Source organism: Callorhinus ursinus, unplaced genomic scaffold, assembly GCF_003265705.2.
Source record: "Callorhinus ursinus isolate GAN/ISIS: 27379988/994484 unplaced genomic scaffold, GSC_fseal_2.0 scaffold27, whole genome shotgun sequence".
Lineage (NCBI taxonomy): Eukaryota > Metazoa > Chordata > Mammalia > Carnivora > Otariidae > Callorhinus > Callorhinus ursinus.
In genome coordinates this window covers 4,208,408-4,227,235 of record NW_027397089.1, presented here as the reverse complement: position 1 = coordinate 4,227,235, position 18,828 = coordinate 4,208,408, and the positions used below count along the sequence as shown (strand labels likewise).

The following is an 18,828-nucleotide window of genomic DNA, read 5'->3' as shown; positions in this document are numbered from 1 at the left end:
GTATCCTGAACAAATGGAGATTTAGTCAAGGTTATACAAAATTATATTTAAACTGATGTGCACCCTACACCACTGCCAACTTGTCTGTGTCTACTCATGATTGGTATTTTCCTGGCAATGTGGCAAAGGCTGAGAGCTTGCATCTAGTTAGAAAGAGACCTGACCTATGGTCAGGAAACCTTAGTTCTAGTTCCATTTCTGCTATTAATTGGCCATATGGTCATGATGCTGGGGTGGCTCAGTTGGTTAAGCGTCTGCCTTCGGCTCAGGTCATGATCCCAGGGTCCTGGGATCGAGTCCCACATCGGGCTCCCTGCTCGGTGGGGAGCCTGCTTCTCCCTCTCCCTCTGCTCCTCCCCCTGCTTGTGAACATGCTCTCTCGCTCTCAAATAAATAAATCAAATCTTTTTTTTTTTTTTTTTAAATCCAAATCCCTTGCCCTGGTTGGCAGAGCTGACTTGATTTGACAGCATTATCTTCTGCCATTCTCCCCATACCACTTCTTTGGTTCCTCAGCCTGCCTTCTTTGCTTCTTGCCCTGGAGCCTTTTTCTGCCTATTCCCTTCACCTGATAGCTTTCCTCTGATACCTCCAAAAGAACCTCCACAGGCTAGCCTCCTTCTTGTCATTGCATCTTAGTTCAAATGTTGCTTCCTCCAAGAAGCCAGCCCAGATCATCTGTGATAAAGCAGCTACCCACTCTCGTTCACACCCCTATTTTAACCCTCTCCATAGCAGTTATTTGTTCTTCTAACACTACTTTTAAACTTCATGAGAGGCAATCTATCTGACATTGAAAACTATTAAATTGCTAGCAAGTGTTAATGGAGTCCAACACATAATTGGTGCTCAATTAAGTTAAATGAAGGATTTGCCTATTTTAAACTCTGTGAGTGTGCATGAGGGTGTGTGTGTGTGTGCTTATCTAACATTTTTGCTTTTATCTTTATATCTTTACCTGATTCAACTGGCCAAACTATTCAATTATTTTGGTTACAGTTTCGGAGTTTTATTTATTTTTTTTTAAAAGATTTTATTTATTTATTTGACAGAGAGAGACACAGTGAGAGAGGGAACACAAGCAGGGGGAGTGGGAGAGGGAGAAGCAGGCTTCCCGCTGAGCAGGGAGCCCAATGTGGGGCTTGATCCTAGGACCCTGGGACCATGACCTGAACTGAAGGCAGACGCTTAACGATTTAGCCACCCAGGCGCCCCCAGTTTCAGAGTTTTAAAAAGGTGGTGATTGCTAAGATAACTTTTTACTAATCAATTTAATTTTATTTATTTTTTATTTTTATTTTTTTTAAAGATTTTATTTATTTATTTGAGAGAGAGGGAATGAGAGATAGAGAGCATGAGAGGGAAGAGGGTCAGAGGGAGAAGCAGACTCCCCGCTGAGCAGGGAGCCCGATGCGGGACTCGATCCTGGGACTCCAGGATCATGACCTGAGCCGAAGGCAGTCGCTTAACCAACTGAGCCACCCAGGCGCCCCTAATCAATTTAATTTTAGAATATAGAATAGAAACTTAAGAAGTCATATTGCTTAGCTTTTTTTTTTTTTTAAAGATTTTATTTATTTGACAGAGAGAGACACAGCAAGAGAGGGAACAGAAGCAGCAGGAGTAGGAGAGAGAGAAGCAGGCTTCCCGCTGAGCAGGGAGCCCGATGTGGGGCTTGATCCCAGGACCCTGGGATCATGACCTGAGCCGAAGGCAGACACTTAACGACTGAGACACCCAGGGGCCCCTGCTTAGCTTTTTTACAGATGTGGAAGCTCAGGCCCAGGCAGGTTATGTCTAGGACCATATTACCAATTTTATTTTTAAGATTTTTATTTATTTGACAGAGAGAGAGAGCACAAGCAGGGGGAGCAGCAGGCAAAGGGAGAAGCAGGCTCCCCACTGAGCAGGGAGCCCGATGTGGGGCTCAATCCCAGGACACTGGGATCATGACTTGAGCCAAAGGCAGACGCTTAACTGATTAAGCCACCCAGGCATCTCTCAAAGTTGTTTTCTAAAAAGACTTCTGGGACGCCTGGGTGGCTCAGTCAGTTAAGCATCTGCCTTTGGCTCAGGTCATAACCCCAGGGTCCTGGGATTGAGCCCCACGTTGGGCTCCCTGCTCAGTGGGGAGCCTGCTTCTCCCTCTCCCCTCTGCTCATGCTCTTTCTTGCTCTCCCAAATAAATAAATCAAATCTTAAAAAAATAAAAAAAGAATTGTCTGTGTGGTATATCTACACACACACACACGTAAATAAAGTTGGAAACAGAAATAAATATGTATGTATATACATTCATGAGTAAGTATACACACATTTGTTTCCAGGCCTATTTTGGGTTCTTTAGATTTATTACCTCACTGGATCTTTTTATTTTACCTTTTTTAAGATTTATTTATTTTAGAGGGAGAGAGAGAGTGTGCGAGCGAGCTTGCGTGTGTGTGTGTGTGTGTGTGCACGCGTGCGTGCGCGCGCAAGTCAGGGGAGGAGCAGAGGGGGACGATGGGGAGGGAGAGGGACAAGCAGACTCCGCACTGGGCCCTGACATGGGGCTCAATCTCATGACCCTGAGATCTTATTTTATAACATGATTTTTTTAAAGATTTTATTTATTTTTTGACAGAGACAGACACAGTGAGAGAGGGAACACAAGCAGGGGCAGAGGGAGAAGCAGACTTCCCACTGAGCAGGGAGCCCGATGCGGGGCCCGATGTCAGGACCCTGGGACCATGACCTGAGCCGAAGACAGACGCTTAACGACTGAGCCACCCAGGCACCTCTCATGACCCTGAGATCTTGACCTGAGCTGAAACCAAGAGTCAGACACTTAACCAACTGAGCCACCCAGGCACCCCTCACTGAATCTTTACAACAACATTTTGAGAGAAAGACTGTTACTATCCCATCTCAGAGGTGAGAAGACTGCGAGCATAAGTAATTGTCTGGGGCTATAGAGCTAGTGCATGGCAGAGCTGAAACAGCAACCTCTGTAGGCTGGTTCCAGTGCCTGAGGTCTTAACCAGGAAGCTATACTCTTACAAAGCAAAGGGAGTATATCTAAGCAGGACACCCCTCTCCCCAAAGAACAACATGAAGGAGATAAAAGTAAATAAGCAGGAAACTGGCAGGAGTAGGGTAGCCTTATGTGTTGTGACCATCTCCTAATTAGGTTTTAGAAGTTAGGTTCTACTATGAAATCACTATAGAACACATGTGGTTTTATTTTTCCATTAAGAGAGCTGGAGATCATTTTTTCTTCATAGTTACAACTATTCTTCTCATGCTGGCCATCAAAAGGAATCATAACTGGAGTGGTGGGGGGTGGGAGGGATGGGGTGCCTGGGTGATAGACATTGGGGAGGGTATGTGCTATGGTGAGTGCTGTGAATTGTGCAAGACTGGTGAATCACAGACCTGTACCTCTGAAACAAATAATACATCATATGTTAAAAAAAAAAAAAAAAAGATAGCAGGAAGGGAAAAATGAAGGGGGGGAATCGGAGGGGGAGATGAACCATGACAGACTATGGACTCTGAGAAACAAACTGAGGGTTCTAGAGGGGTGGGGGGTAGGGGGATGGGTTAGCCTGGTGATGGGTATTAAAGAGGGCACGTTCTGCATGGAGCACTGGGTGTTATGCACAAACAATGAATCATGGAACAGTACATCAAAAACTTATGATGTAATGTATGGTGATTAACATAATAAAACAAAAAAAAGGAATCATAATATTCTTTGAGAGAAACTATATTTTGTCTAGCAAGGAATAAAAGCATTGGAGATATAAATATATAAATTGATTCAGATAACAAAAACTAACATTTACTGAAACTTACTATGAGCCAAGTACTTCTTGAAACTTTTTATAGTAATGGACTAACTCATTTAATTCTCATAACAATCCTATAAGATAGAGAACGATTTTTATCTCTGTTTCAGAGATGGAGAAATTGAGGCACAGAGAAGTTACAAAAATTGCCTAAAGTCACACAGTTCAAGCAGTAAAGCCAGGATGTGTAACCACTATAGTAAGCTGCCACTCTTAAGAGCTATGATTTTCGGGGCGCCTGGGTGGCTCAGTCAGTTAAGCGTCTGCCTTCGGCTCAGGTCATGATCCCAGGATCCTGGGATCGAGCCCTGCATTGGGCTCCTTGCTCCACGGGAAGCCTGCTTTTCCCTCTCCCGCTCCCCCTGCTTGTGTTCTCTCTCTCGCTGTGTCTCTGTCAAATAAATAAATAAGATCTTAAAAAAAAAAAGCAATGCTTTTCAGTTGCAAGTATCTGACAAATCAAATAAACATCAATAATTAATATTAAGAAAGCAATAAACCATAAAAGGGAAGTGTTCTAATGTTATAACATCGACTATAAGACTACATATTTTAAGAGCTAAGTGTTGTGCCTAAAATGTTTAAAAGAAAAAAGCCTTTGTCTTCCTCATTCAATAAATCTATTTTAGATATCTCGATGCTTTCTAACGATTTCTAAGACCAGTAATTGCAACTGGTAATTCTCAGATTTGCATTTACTTCAAATTAAACCTACCTGACAGCAGTTTTTCTGCCAAGTAACTTGTCATTATTTGCAGATTTTTTTTGGTCTGTGTCTGTGGGCAGCAGGTATATAAGGAGATTTTAAAAACTGAACAAAGAACTTATAAAATAATTAAGCTACTTTAAAACTCTTCCCAGTTGTATTTTCCCTTTGAATTTAATGCTAGGAAAAAAATAATAGTTTAAAAGTAAAATAAGCAAGATTATAAAAAATGTTTTCCTCAGAATACATAAGCAAAAAATACACATAGCCATAATTATTTGAGCAATATAAGTGAAAGCCATAAATATTTGACAGTTATCATCAAATGCTAGCATATATACCTCATGTCTTGGATAAGAGAGACCCTGAGTGTTGGCAACATAACTCCTGAGTCAGATTTTCTTCTTTCTGGTCCAAGGGCAACTATGTAAAAAAATATCAGCAAAGTATTAGAAAAATAATAGCAAGGACAAAAAAAAAAAATCTACACGGTTCACATTCTATAAATAAATATTTTCAAAATTACTTTGATAAGAACTAAAGAAAACAGAAAAGCTCATTTTTTCCCCCCTGAATGATGTCACTTTATTAATACAGTAAAACAGCTATTTTCTTTCTAATTAATGTGGGGCTGCATTTGGAAATTTAAAATGAATCATAAAAGCCCAGTTAGCAAATAATGCAATGTGTGCAAATTTTGGCCATGAGGACGAGTCATTTTCTAAACTTATTCATTCTAATAGCTCTGGATAACTACAAGAAAGCAATGTCTATAAATTAAGCTACTAAGTATGTGAATTATCTCTGGGTTCATAAATTACAATCACATAATTTCTTTATACTGTGAAAGAGTGTTTAAAATGGAAAATCTAAGAGTCTGGGCTCTCTAGTCTGGTAAGTTTCTACTTCAAAGTTCAGAATCCAAAGTACTGTATATCATGCAAAGTGAGTAATCTAAATGGACATTTAGAAGTATAATGTCTGTGAGTCATTCTCTTTGGAGCTTGAATGGTTAACATTTATAGAAGAAGGAAAGATTGTTCCCTTATATAGCAAGAGCTAAGCAATCAATTGTTGGCTAATGTATTGCAGTTGGGACTGCTCTATTTCACTTTAAGTGGGATGCTGTGGAGTTCTGTGCCCTTTCTTTATCTCCATTTTTCTATCTGTAAATGAAAACTAAATTGTAACATCACACTTTGCAAATACTTGATAACATGAGAATTTATGGTTTTTTTTTGGGTTTTACTGTATATTAAACCTACATTTTCTCAGTTTTTAGATCCATTCTACTTTGGAGAGGTGCAGTGCAGAAACACACAGATACATGTGAAGCTGGCCCGAAACATTCTGTTGTCTTAGGGTCTGCATGTTTCGGCACCTGGTGAAAGCGGCTAGGCTGATACTTGGCAGGTATAAATGAGCACTGCCAGGACAAAGAGACTATGGCCAGGCCAACCAAAAGGTAGTTCTTTTGAGGGCCTTCCACACCAGGTGGGTGATAAATAGGCCATTTGTCATGGCTGTTTCAGATAGAGTTTTCAATGGGTCACTAAAAACACTGCTTTATCTTGATACCCAAGAGGTTAACAGACACCAAGGAAACTGTTCCAGTGACTTGCAGGGAATGTGCTGTTAGTCTTCTTGTCTGAGACTCTCACCATTTAAGTATGTTGTTAATGAAAGCACACCTCTCTTTTTGGGGAGAAAGTAAAAAGTTCAGAGAACACGTCTACACTCCAGATGATTAGATATCATGAAAGAGGGCCACACTAGTGGTAAGAAATAGGTTGAAAAGAGAAAAAGAAAAAGATCATGAGGTAAGAGAAAGCAACTGAAACCATAATCAGCAACTTGGCTAGAGGGAGACATGACAACAAAAAGGAATCATGCCTCTGGAAGCAGAGTGCAGGCAAGAGGCTTAATAAAGAGAAGCCTGACATTTAAAGAGCAGAGGCATCCACCAATAATAGCATTCACAGCCCTAAGCATTTTTTGGGCATTCTATTTTGGAACCCTACTTTCTCCACTCTTCCCTGATCAGTGTTTCTTAAACATATGATGTACTTTATAAAACATCTGTTTTTAAACATTTTAAAAAAGATTTTATTTATTTATTTGACAGAGAGAGAAAGCACAAGCAGGGGGAGCAGCAGAGGGAGAAGCAGACTTCCCGCGGAGCAGGGAGCCCAATGTGGGGCTCGATCCCAGGACCGTGGATCATGACCTGAGATGAAGGCAGGCGCTTAATGACTGAGCCACCCAGGTGCCCCCAAATGATGAAAAAAATCTTTGGCTCACCCTTTAACACTTCTGTATCTTTCTCCTTGTTTACAGCCTATTTAGCATTTTAGATTGAGAGCACTCTAGCTTAATAGTTAAGAACATGGTTTTCTCAAACCCTACAGAGAACTTAACAGCTCACTGACTTTGGATGAGTAACTTAACCTCTCCATGGTCTGTTTTCTCATCTGCAAATTGGGGTCAGTAGCAATACCTACCTTATTCAAATAGATGTAAAGCACTTAGAATACTGCCTGGCTCAAAGTTAAGTTCTCAATAAATAAAATAAAATGAAACCTAGCTTTAATTTTGCCTCTTTGTGGAATCTTTCCTGAATATTCTCTCTTCCTAAGGTACACTGTTAGATGTCGTTCCCTCTAACAGGACCAGTGAAACTGAACACCTAATATAAACTTAGCATAATTTAACATTTCTATTACTGTTAAACTATATGCCTCTTGAGGCTCAGTCATATCCTTTTCTTAGAAAACCTACAGGGCCTGGTGGAGGTCCCATACCACATACATGCTCAACAAATACTCATGGAAGACGATGAGACTATTTAGGGCCAGATGGAGGAGCCTTAAATGACAAATTAGAAATCTGTACAACTCCTAGGATAGCAGGAAGGATTCTGAAAAGAATGTTATGCTCCTGAGTGCTTTTTTAGTTAGTTAACTACAGTGACAGTACTACAGTTTAAGAGAAATAAGGGTGATGAGGTAGAAGTTATTTCACAGGCCAGCTTATGGATGAACTAAGACCATGGCAGCCAGGGAGAACAAAGAGGAGAAATATGCAGTGGAAAAAAACACAGAACTTAATGACTTGATGTAGAAAGTGAGCAAGACCCAAGAGTCAAGAACAATATTAAGTATGAATATAAAATGATTTAATAAAAATTATCTCATTGAATTATTACTTTCCTTTGGATTTGTTAATCTTAATGTTGCAAATGAAGAAACTGAGGCTCAAAGAGGTCAAGAAACTCGCCCAATTGTACATATTCATCAAAAGGGGCAGAGTATTCTGATGTCATGTCCACTGGGCTTTCTGTTATATTCCAGATGACTTTCTAGCTTCTAAGCTTGATTGAGAGAAGAGTACTGTTGCCATTAAATAATGTGGAGAGAAGGGAGAAAGCCTAACTGGGACAGAGGGAGAGGTGCTGAGATCATTAGTTTGTTTTCAGATGTGCTGAGTTTGAGGTCCCACTGGGCCATCAAGGATGGATGTGTAGGACCCAGGGCTGGAGAAAGAGATTTGTGAATAATCTGTTAACCAGATAGTTGGAGGGTGACATGGGAGGTAGGCAATAGTAGTTATATTATGGTTTGAATTATGTCCCCCAAGAAGATGCAGAAGTTCCATCTCCCAGGACCTGTGAATGTGACCTTATTCAGAAATAGGGTCTTGGTAGATGACCAAGTTAAGATGAGGTCATTAGGGTGTGTCTTAATCCAATGTGACTGGTGGATGACATTATAAAAGGGAAATTTGGATACAAAGACAGACAGGAGTAGAGAAAAGATGAAGACACATGGAATATGCCATTTAAAGGTCAAGAAATTTCTGAGATGACCAGAAGCTAGGAGGGAAGAGTGGGACAGATTCTCCTTCACAAGCCACCCCTGCTGACACCTTGACTGTGGACTTCTAGCTTCCAGAACCATGAGACAGTTGTTGTGTAAGCCACCCAGTCTGTGGTACTTCATTACAGCAGCCCCAGGAAACCAATACAGTAATTTATTAGTGACTTTTGGAGGGAACAGTTCAGAAGCCTGTGAGCAGAAAGCAGTTAATGAGTGAAGCCATACTTTTCACCTAGAGAGCTAAACTCTAAGGTCTCCATGAAGTCTACTCCAGAAGAGAAACTTATACACGATTTAAATGTATACATATATTCCTATTTCTTATTTTAATACACTCAAATGTTAACAGGCCACTTTCTCCTTCAACATAAACACTTGTGGATTTAATATTTAGCCACAGGAATTCTTTTTGTATATCTGCCTGAATCAAAGCTGCTACATGGGCAGGAAGTCTGCAGAGCACAGAGACTGTACGCATTGTTTTTATACCATCTACAGTCTGCAGGCAAGTAAGTAAAGAAAAACCTTTTTTAAAGTGAGTTCTATGCCTAATGTGGGGCTTGAACTCAGGACCCCAAGAGCAAGAGCTGCATGCTCTACTGATTGCTAGGCACCCCAATAGCAAAAAATTGTTTTAAGATTTTATTTGAGAGAGACAAAGAGAGCACACAAGCGAGCATATGGGGGGGAGGAGCAGAGGGAGAAGCAGGCTTCCCGCGGAGCAGGGAGCCCGATGTGGGACTCGATCCCAGGACCCCAGGATCACGACCTGAGCTGAAGGCAGACGCTTAACTGACTGAGCCACCCAGGTGCCCCTCTAACAGAAAAATTTTGAAGAAGATAATTGAAGAGTCTCTCAAAATTCTAAGGCTAGACCCAGAATAACCATTTAAAAGCAGTATTTCCACCCCCTCCTGCATCCTACTCCACTCCTTGCCGACTGATTTAAAAATCCATTTAAAGCTTAGTGGAACCTTGTCCAAAGATGCAAGGTTTAAGAACACCACCTATGTTTAAGCTGGCCAACATTTTTAAAGGCAGAAACTTTTGGGTAATATGTCAAGAACAGTCTTCTTTCTAGGGTCAATTGCATTCTGAGATCCTGTCTCTGCAATAGGACTTCGAACTAGCCTACTAGGTGCGGTGACTTGGTCAAAGTTAAGACAGTCTGAAAGACATGGAGGAAACTTAAATGCATATTACTAAGTGAAAGAAGCCAATCTGGAAAGGCTACATACTACATGACTCTTAACTATATGACATTCTGGAAACGGCAAACTATGGATATAGTAAAAAGGCCAGTAGTCAGGCGCCTGGGTGGCCCAGTTGGTTAAGCGACTGCCTTCGGCTCAGGTCATGATCCTGGAGTCCCGGGATCGAGTCCCACATCGGGCTCCCTGCTCAGCGGGGAGTCTGCTTCTCCTTCTGACCCTAACCCCTCTCATGTGCTCTCTCTCATTCTCTCTCAAATAAATAAATAAAATCTTAAAAAAAAAAAAAGGCCAGTAGTTGCCAGCGATTAGGGGAAAGAGACGGATAAGTAAGTGGAGCACAGAGAATATTATTAGGGTGGTAACACTATCTGATGCTATAATGGTCAATCCATGTCACTATACATTTGTTTAAACCCACAGAAGGTACAACCAAGAGTGAACCCTAATGTAAACTATGGACTCTGGGTAATGATGTGTCAACGTAGGTTCATCAACTATAAGAAATGTACCACTCTGGTAGGGGATGCTGATAATGAGGGAGACTATGCATATGTGGGGGTGGAGAGTATATGGGAAATCTCTGTATTGCTGCTCAATATTGCCATGAACCTAAAACTGCTCTAAAAAATAGAATCTATTTAAAAAAATTAAGATAATCTACCCTATGACCTTCTTGTTAAGACAGACTTTTTCCATTCTTCTACAACCTTTAAAATATCTCTGACTCCTGTTTTGTGTTGCTTTGGAAAGAATAGTAATGATCCATCATAGAGACTCATCCTGGCTCAATGCTAGTAACAGCAGTGTTCAAACATACTGTGAATTTCTAAGTACACAGAGGATCTCTCCTTGTTATGAAAATGCAGACTGTTTACTGCCATTAATTAGGATGCTTAACAGTTGGTAAACAGAAGTATTTTTTTGGGGAAAAAAAAAAACCCACCCAGATTTAAAAGCAGAAAAGTCAATAAACTGCTAATTTCTATATAATTAGAACACACTGCTTCTCAATAATGAAATATTTTTAAGCTAATGTTTTTATATATATTTCACACTGTCATATTTTAAAATTGTGGGCTGAAGTATCAGAAGTGTTAGAGCATTATTTATAGTAAAATCCACCCTTCCTAACAGACAGTAAATTTGATTTCAAAAGCTACATGGCTTACATTAATCCTACTTAGGATCAGTAAAATATTTAGCCTATGTTCATACTTTGTGTGTGTGTTCACTGTATGAGGCTTTGCCACATTTGATACTTCTTAGCCTTGACTTCTGAGTTTTGCTGGTCCCCCTGACTAATAAAGCAGCTGAGTCTCTGACTGCCACCTCAACTACCCAACACTTGACCAGACAGCTGGACATGCTTGCATGCCACATTTGGCAAAAGGGCCAAATATCCCCAATCTCCCTGCCTTACTTAATCGAGCTCGATTTTCCAACGTTTCATCCTACAAATGGCTATTTCTTCCTAGAAATTTATTTTTTCTAATTAGGGTAAACTATCTGGGTTATGGTCTTATGATCTGAACAGCTAAATTTTCTATGAACACAGCTAAGTGTTAGAGATAGTTTCAGGGCAAACACCAATGCATTTTTACTTTTTTCAACAGAAAAAGGAGCAAAGGAGATGGATACTAGAGAATGCTTTTAAACTTGATCTTAATCTTTAGAAATATAGTTACATCTTGGGACATGAGAACTTTGACATTCTATTTAGTGGAGCTTTTGGTTAATGCACTATCAAATTCATATTCCTAGCTGTCTCAGTAAATACCTTTAAAAACTAGGTTTCCAAATCAAAAACTAATGATGTAATGTATGGTGATTAACATAACAATAAAAATTATTAAAAACAAATAAACAAACAAAAAACTAGGTTTCCAAGAATAAACACCACATTTAGGGTAGTACTGCAATGAGGGGAATGGAAGTAGGGTATGCTTCAATCATATTTGCAATGCTTCCTTAGCTGGTGGTTGGCTTATGAGTTTTTAAAAAAATTTCTGAATGTCTAAAATCCGTAATTTTAGAAAAGGTTCCCAAATTGCTGATTCAGTATAAAACATTTTATATCTACTAACTTTCTACCATTACTACTACTTTTTGTGAAATAGATGGTTATTTTACATAAAGAAAAATACATATAAGGCAAAACATCTAGGAACCCTACATAACTCTAATTAGCTAAAGTATAATAACACTTCTAACACGTGGTGTCTTGCTTTAAATTGAAAAATCTGACTCATGAAGACTTTTGAGACATATATAGATTTTTTTTTCTGGGAGAGATTATTAATGATGGTTATAAAGCTTAAGGAAAAAAAAACCAGTATGCACTACACCCTAACAGTGGCCAGAGTAAGGTATACTTGTATGATCCTTTATAATTCATTAGGGGTTTCCACGTTATCTTACTTAATCAACATTATAGTTTTACATAGCTTAACATTATTTTCCCTGTCTTATGGATGAGGAAGCTGAAGATCAGAAAGGTCAAGTGACCAAGATCTTTTCCCAGATCTCACAGCTAGTAAGTAATTTTGCTTCTTCTACTTTATCCCACTACTGGCAAGGTGGGTAAGTTTCAGCCTGAGAGAGAGGTAAAGACAAAGCCATATGGTATTGATTCTTCACATAGTCTAATGCTGCCAGTTCTGCAGAAACAAACCAATGAACTCTCACCTGGCGATTCTGCAAGGTGCTCTTGCTTCTCTTCTCTGTCCTGAAACTGAATTAAATGTGACCACAAAGCTGACTTCCCCTGAAATTACAAGGTATAAAAAAGTTTTTCATTTTATAAGAAATAATCAAAAAATAATTTCTCATCAAAACCATTCACATCTAAATGGTCATTTTGAAGTTTGGAGATATCCATTCCAGCTGTGTGATATTCTGAGCAACTCACTCCATGTGAAATGAGGGTCTTCCGTTGCCTCACCGAAAAGATTAGCAACAGCCCGGGAAGGGCAGCTAAACAAAAGGCCAGAAGTACAGGTGTGGAGACTTCTCACTTCAGTTCAGGTGTTACTTCGTTGTATGTAATTAGGACTGTCTACACTGGCCACACTGGAAACCACAGAATTAAAAGGCTCTAGCAGCAAAGAATGTATTTTTGTACACTTACAGGCAAAATATGTTTGGATGTATGGGATGGCAGCTAGGGAAGACAACTGGAGCCAGAGGAGAAAGGGAAAAGGGGAGGAAGGAAGAATATGTCGACAAGAGGGGGAAAAAAAATCAGAACAGGAGATAAGAGGGACAAAAGCAAAGAAACCATTTGATTTTTTCCACCCTGAATAACTACATGACATAAAAAGGTAAAGAACTGTTAATTCTGGCTAAAAGAGTTTTTTCCTGGACAGTGACGAAAGCAGACACTTAATGGACTCAATGGGATATAACCTCTGCAGTAAACGTGATGTTTTATCCTTTCCTGTTTACCAGGAAAGAGCCCCAAACCACCTCTTAATCATGGGTTTTATTTTCTTTTTCTGGAATTAAAAAGCCGGTGGTGCATTTCTAGTCATCCTGTGACAAAGGAACATATCCTTTAATTTTTCATCTTTTTCTCCTTGTTCATTTTTTTATTCCTTTTTTTTTTTAAATATTTATTTATTTATTAGAGAGAGAGGAAGACAGCGTGGGAGAGAGGGACAAAAGAAGAGGGAGAGAGAAACTCAAGCTGACTCTGTACTGAGCCACAGAGCCTAACGCGGGGCTTGATCTCATGACACTAAGATCATGACCTGAGCCAAAATCAAGAGTTGGAAGCTCAACCGACTGAGCCACCCAAGTGCCCCTCGTTACATTTCTTGACAGGGTTCCTTACCAGCCACATCACCAGGACCTCCTGAGACTATTACCTGCTTGATCTGCAAGCCGTGGCTCCATATCCTTTCCAGTAGGTCACAGAGGCTGGCGATCAAGGTGTTCTCTTCCAAGCCGGTTATGTTTGCTTCTCCATGGCCCAGTTCCACTGCTTCATGTCCCATCTTCTCCACTAACATGCGCTTTGTCTGAAAGCATCATGTGTGGTCACAGGTGTTATCCCCGCAATGAAGCCAAAGACCAACAAGTCAACTACTAGATCAGAGACCTGGGTTCCCTTCATTATTATTATTATTTTTTAAAGATTTTATTTTTAAGTAATCTTTACACCTAACACTCGAACCCTGTACAACCCCAAGATCAAATGTCACACACCATGAACTGAGCAAGCCAGGTGTCCCCTCTTCATTATACTTCTAATTGTAGACTTTTATTACTTTGGGAAAAGTGTCTTAATCTCTTTGGTCAACTAACTGCAGTAATATCACATATGCTTTTGAGTATTTTGTCAGATAAATAGGGGGTCACTGGAAGGAGATTATAATACTATTTTATCTCTCTCTCTCTCTCTCTCTATATATATTTATTTTGCCTCCACACAATACTATTTTATTTTATTATTATTTTTAAAGATTTTATTTATTTATTTGACAGAGAGAGGGAGAACACAAGCAGGGGGAGTGGCAGGGAGAGGGAGAGGAAGAAGCAGGCTCCCTGCAGCGCAGGGGGAGCCCAATGTGGGACTCGATCCCAGTATCCTGGGATCATGACCTGAGCCGAAGGCAGTGGCTTAACCAACTGAGCCACCCAGGCACCCCCCCAAAATACTAAAGTATCCCCATGTAAATACTTATGATTGACAATTTCCAGATTACTAACTTGAGTAACACTGGGGAATTGCACCAGACCCGGAAAACGTACTGTAAGAATCTGAAACCCATCCTGCCACCACAACTAACCCTCCACTGCCCCTGCATCTTGGCATACTGAAGATATCTGCAGTTAGTTTTGATTGCACTTAAGCAAAAAACACAACACAAACAGGCAGCTCTAAATTTTTTCAGAACTCCCTAATTTGTGAGTGAACCGGGCCTCTTTTATCTTGTCTCTGCTCATGAGTATGCACCAGAAAATGGAAGGGAAATGGAAATCAGTTTCAAGTAAGTAATTTACAGCAGTCTTAGCTGCATTTATAAAATGTAAAGAGAGAGAGACTATAGTCCCTTTAGGTGGGGACCTTGTCTCTGATTCAACACTGTATGCTGATGCTGAAAATAGTACATTTATTGAATACACACAGAAGGTACTCAAGAAATGACTGTCAAATAAAAGAATGAAATTACTGGCTAAAATGATGTCCTGAATTTTGTCGATGTGTATTACTACCTTTGATAAACATGGTATCTAAGAAGAGACTAGTGTGTAATATACATAAACCTACAACACAGCTAAGGTCTTCTTCCTTATGGGTATACATACATGTATGGGCATGGACAAGGTTCTATACAAAAAATGTGTTGCTTTTCATATAAAATGACCACATTCCTGCACACTTTTTTATTTTTTCAAGTAGGCTCCACATCCAACATGGGGCTTGAATTCATGACCCTGAGATTAAGAGTCAAATGCTCCAGGTGCCTGGGTGGCTCAGTCAGTTAAGTGTCCAACTCTTGACTTCAGCTCAGGTCATGATCTCAGGGTCATGAAATCGAGCCCCGTGTTGGGCTCTGCGTTCAGTGAGAAGTCTGCTTGAAGATTCTTTCCCTCTGCCCCTCCCCTCACTCTCTCTAAAAAAAACCCAAACCAAACAAACAGAAAAAGCCCAAAGAGTCGCATGCTCTACCAACTCAGGCAGCCAGGTGCCCCACAACTTTTGACTGGCTTAATATCTGTTCATGTTTTAGAGGAAGACAGCAATGGCTGAAAAGGTGAGAAAAACTGTGCAGGGCTCCCACGTCACTGATTCTGTGGGCAACAGAGAACCCATGAAGGTTCATGAGCTCAGTAAAGAGCACATGAGGTTCATGCCCCAGTAAAAGTTGTCTTCTAGCAAAGCTACAGGCTCAAATGGGAATTGAGTGCACACTGTCTCACATCAGTGAGTAACACATACCTTCATTCTACATTCTTTCAATAAGCCTTCTACAAATTTGCAGTTGGTCTGTGCAATCACTGCAGGAGAGAGGTCTGACAGTTTGGGCTGCCTCAGGTTTTTTCCTAAACTTCGTGCCTCTTGCATATATTTCTAAAAATTAAAGAGTATTTTTTAATATATAAACATCAGATAGTCTTACGACTTTCTTAACATTACACAAACAAGTGAGGAAAAACAAGATGCAGAAAAGGCTGTAAATGTACTCATGCAGTAGCAATTCAAGTTTTAGCGCCACCAATAGGCAGAGAACACTCGTGTTCCCCCACCCCCCAGTCGTTAATGTCTGTGGAAATGAGGGCAACAGAAATCGTGTCAGGTTAAAACACATTCATAATAAGATGGAGCTCACCTAGTTTAATCTTTTTATTGGGAATACCCAGGGTTGTGATCAGTCAGGATCATGATAGGGATGAAAAAAGTTGGGGTTTCTGGATTACTAATCCAAGGTTCCGCAAGAACCACTGTTTCCTCCTCTCCCCACAGATCAAGAGACTTAACATACTGTTAGCCTCTTAGAGCTCTCCAAAGCAACCCTTTGCTCTAATCAAATTATAACAGTAAAATCAGGAGCTCTAGAATCTGGCTGCAACTAATTTTATAAACTCAGGCCTATTTGCTTATTTGTAAAATGGGCAATAGACTGCAAACTCACTCTGAACATGTTTGCTACATTCCCCCCCTTGCCTTGTTCCACAATCAAGAGAGAGTGGGGACATTATATTACTTTCAGAGATAGTGATGGCTCAGAGAGAAACCCAGAAAGTCAGAAACCCAGTCCACTGCTCTTGAGCTTTAGTTAGTGAATGTCCAGGAAAAAAAAAAAAAAATCACTCTAGGTGATTACCACAGGACACCTGTTGTCTCTCTTCTTTCTGTGCCACCTGCAAAAGCTCATCCAGACAGTTTGTTTGCGTCAGGACCACAGGGCAGAATCTCCAAAAAGTCCAAGTGTCTTAGGGCCATATTTAGAGAATAACTACTCTAAGTTATATAGTAAAACTAGCGCAGTTTGTTGAGGGGAGAGAGAGATTGTGAGCCAGCACATCCTCCCACAGGCACATATGTGAAATCTATCTTTACTATCTCAAGGGAAGAATTTGATGTTACAAGGGAAAATGTGTAAAATCCTTTACATTCTTTAAATAAAAGGGAGTTTGTACATTTAAAATATTTCCCCTTTGGAAGAAAAATAATCTGCTAAATCTTGTACAAATTTCTAAAAATTCCCACTGATTAGAGATTCAACTGATCAGTTTACCTGCTACTACATAAACAAAATAATCTGTTTCCTTTCCAGTGCAATCATTTTAAGGACAGATTTTTAAAAAATGAACGCTGCAAGAATTTAGTGCCCATAGTATTTGCATATGCATCTTTCACTTCAAATCTCTTTTAGAGGGTCAAAGAAACAGGGAAAATTGAGAATGAAAGATAACTATCACCCCTGGGGAAATTAAGTGTAATAAGGTCTAACAAAACATCCTGAAAGTTAGTTTTCAAGTAAATAAAAAGCAGGGAAAGAAAAGCTTCAGAAAAACCAACCTGAGATATAAGGCAGAGATCCTATCTGGGAATTATAACACCTGCATTTCCTAACATTTCAGGTGGTACAGATATTATCTGGAATATTACAAATCAGGGACAAAAGGCTGGTAAAAACAAATGTTAGCTGTCAAATGTTGAAGGGATTGTTTCTCCCCAGCCTCAAGTTCCTCGACCTTTAGGATCTGTGCAAAGGCAGGACTCAGTTCTCAAGAAGAGGGAAGGATCCAATTTAGCTTAGGAAGAAACACACTGGCTAGAAGAAGAGTGAGAAACATGGGCAAGAGGCTACAAATAGGTCTTGGTATTTCTCTTTTTTTCTGAAATATATGAATAATTAGACTTTTAAGTCCATAACTAGATTAGGAATTTAAGCACTGTTAAAGTTTATGGTTCTATTTTATAAATGAAAACAAGCTAGAATGGAGCTATTCTTCAGTCATATTTACCAAGCACACAGCACATCACATATAGGGCAATACAATTATTAGCCAAGAGTAAACTCCATAGGGCCAAGTCTCCTCCTGGGCAGCTCTGCTGAAGCCATGGAATGAGCAACATTCCTTGCACATACACATAAAGGATATGGGTGGGGGGGAATGAGGCCCTTCCTTACAGCAAGAAGTGATGTTGCCTCTGTATATTGCAAAAATAGAAGGCTTGCCTTTACAGTAAACAAGTGATGATAAAAATGTAATTTTCTTTGGGGTAGCAGGAGGAAAAGGTGTATTTTAAGGTAAAAAATGGAGAAGAAAGAGAAACCTTTCACAAGGAATGTTTTTGTAAGAAAGTCCATTTCACTACTAGAAGGAAGTGACCCCAGATTTCTTCTGAGATTTCTACCATGCTCTTTTTCATTTCTGTCAAAGCCAAAAACAACAAACCAGGAGTCCTAAGTTACTCTTGCCCTCAGGTGAGTAGCTGTTGTCTGCAACCTGGTATCCAGGGGGTACTGGGAAGAGTACCAGTTTGGCTGGTACTATAGGCCCAGCTCTGCCTTTGTGTGTCCATTTAACTTTGGGCAAGTCTCTTGGACTTCATGTTATGTTAGACAAGGGGACCTCAAAGGTGCCTCTTAGAACTAAGATCCTATACTGATGACCTCATTTTCTGACCACGTAAAATACAGACCATGAATAAAGGAAATAAATTTCAAACTAAAAACAATAAAAAAACCCAAACCAAAACAACAACAACAAACCCCCAAAAAACAGATCAGGAAGGGCTCATTAAAACACGTGGAGATAAAAACCAGCAAGAAAAGAAAAGAAAATCTGTTCAAAATGAATTATTTATCTCTGCAAAATGCTTAAATAAAAGGGACTTTGACCATTTAATACATTTCTCCCTTGGAAGAACAACAATGTGCTACGTCTCTGGCCCCGCTACAACTCCCCCCACCCCTCACCTGCCAAAATACCACTAATTAGGAATTCCAGTGATCAGTTTTACCTGCCAACAGTATAGAATTACCTGTGTTAGCACACACCACCAGGAAAAGTTAACAGACACAAGAGGAAGTGGAGAGCCAAGTGGAGAGGCTGACAATTCACGTCACAAGGTGATGTGGGGCATTCTAGAGCTACGTGCACACACGCATGTGGGTAATTCAAGGAACACCAGAGACAAGACTCAGGAACATCTGCAAAGCACTTTCAGGCAAAGAACATACCAG

The 18,828-nt window shown here is 40.0% G+C and overlaps 1 protein-coding gene across 2 annotated transcripts in view; it reads right to left on the bottom strand.

The window, feature by feature from the left end:
* Window positions 1-18,828, bottom strand: part of DENND5B (DENN domain containing 5B) — a 182,814-nt gene that overhangs the window by 26,899 nt on the left and 137,087 nt on the right. For both annotated transcript variants that reach the window (XM_025879559.2, XM_025879560.2), the window contains 4 exons: window positions 15,570-15,701; window positions 13,492-13,644; window positions 12,311-12,389; window positions 4,878-4,959 (listed from right to left, as the gene is read on the bottom strand). In XM_025879559.2, the coding sequence (XP_025735344.1) occupies window positions 4,878-4,959; window positions 12,311-12,389; window positions 13,492-13,644; window positions 15,570-15,701 (446 nt within the window). The remainder of the gene's footprint in view (window positions 1-4,877; window positions 4,960-12,310; window positions 12,390-13,491; window positions 13,645-15,569; window positions 15,702-18,828) is intronic.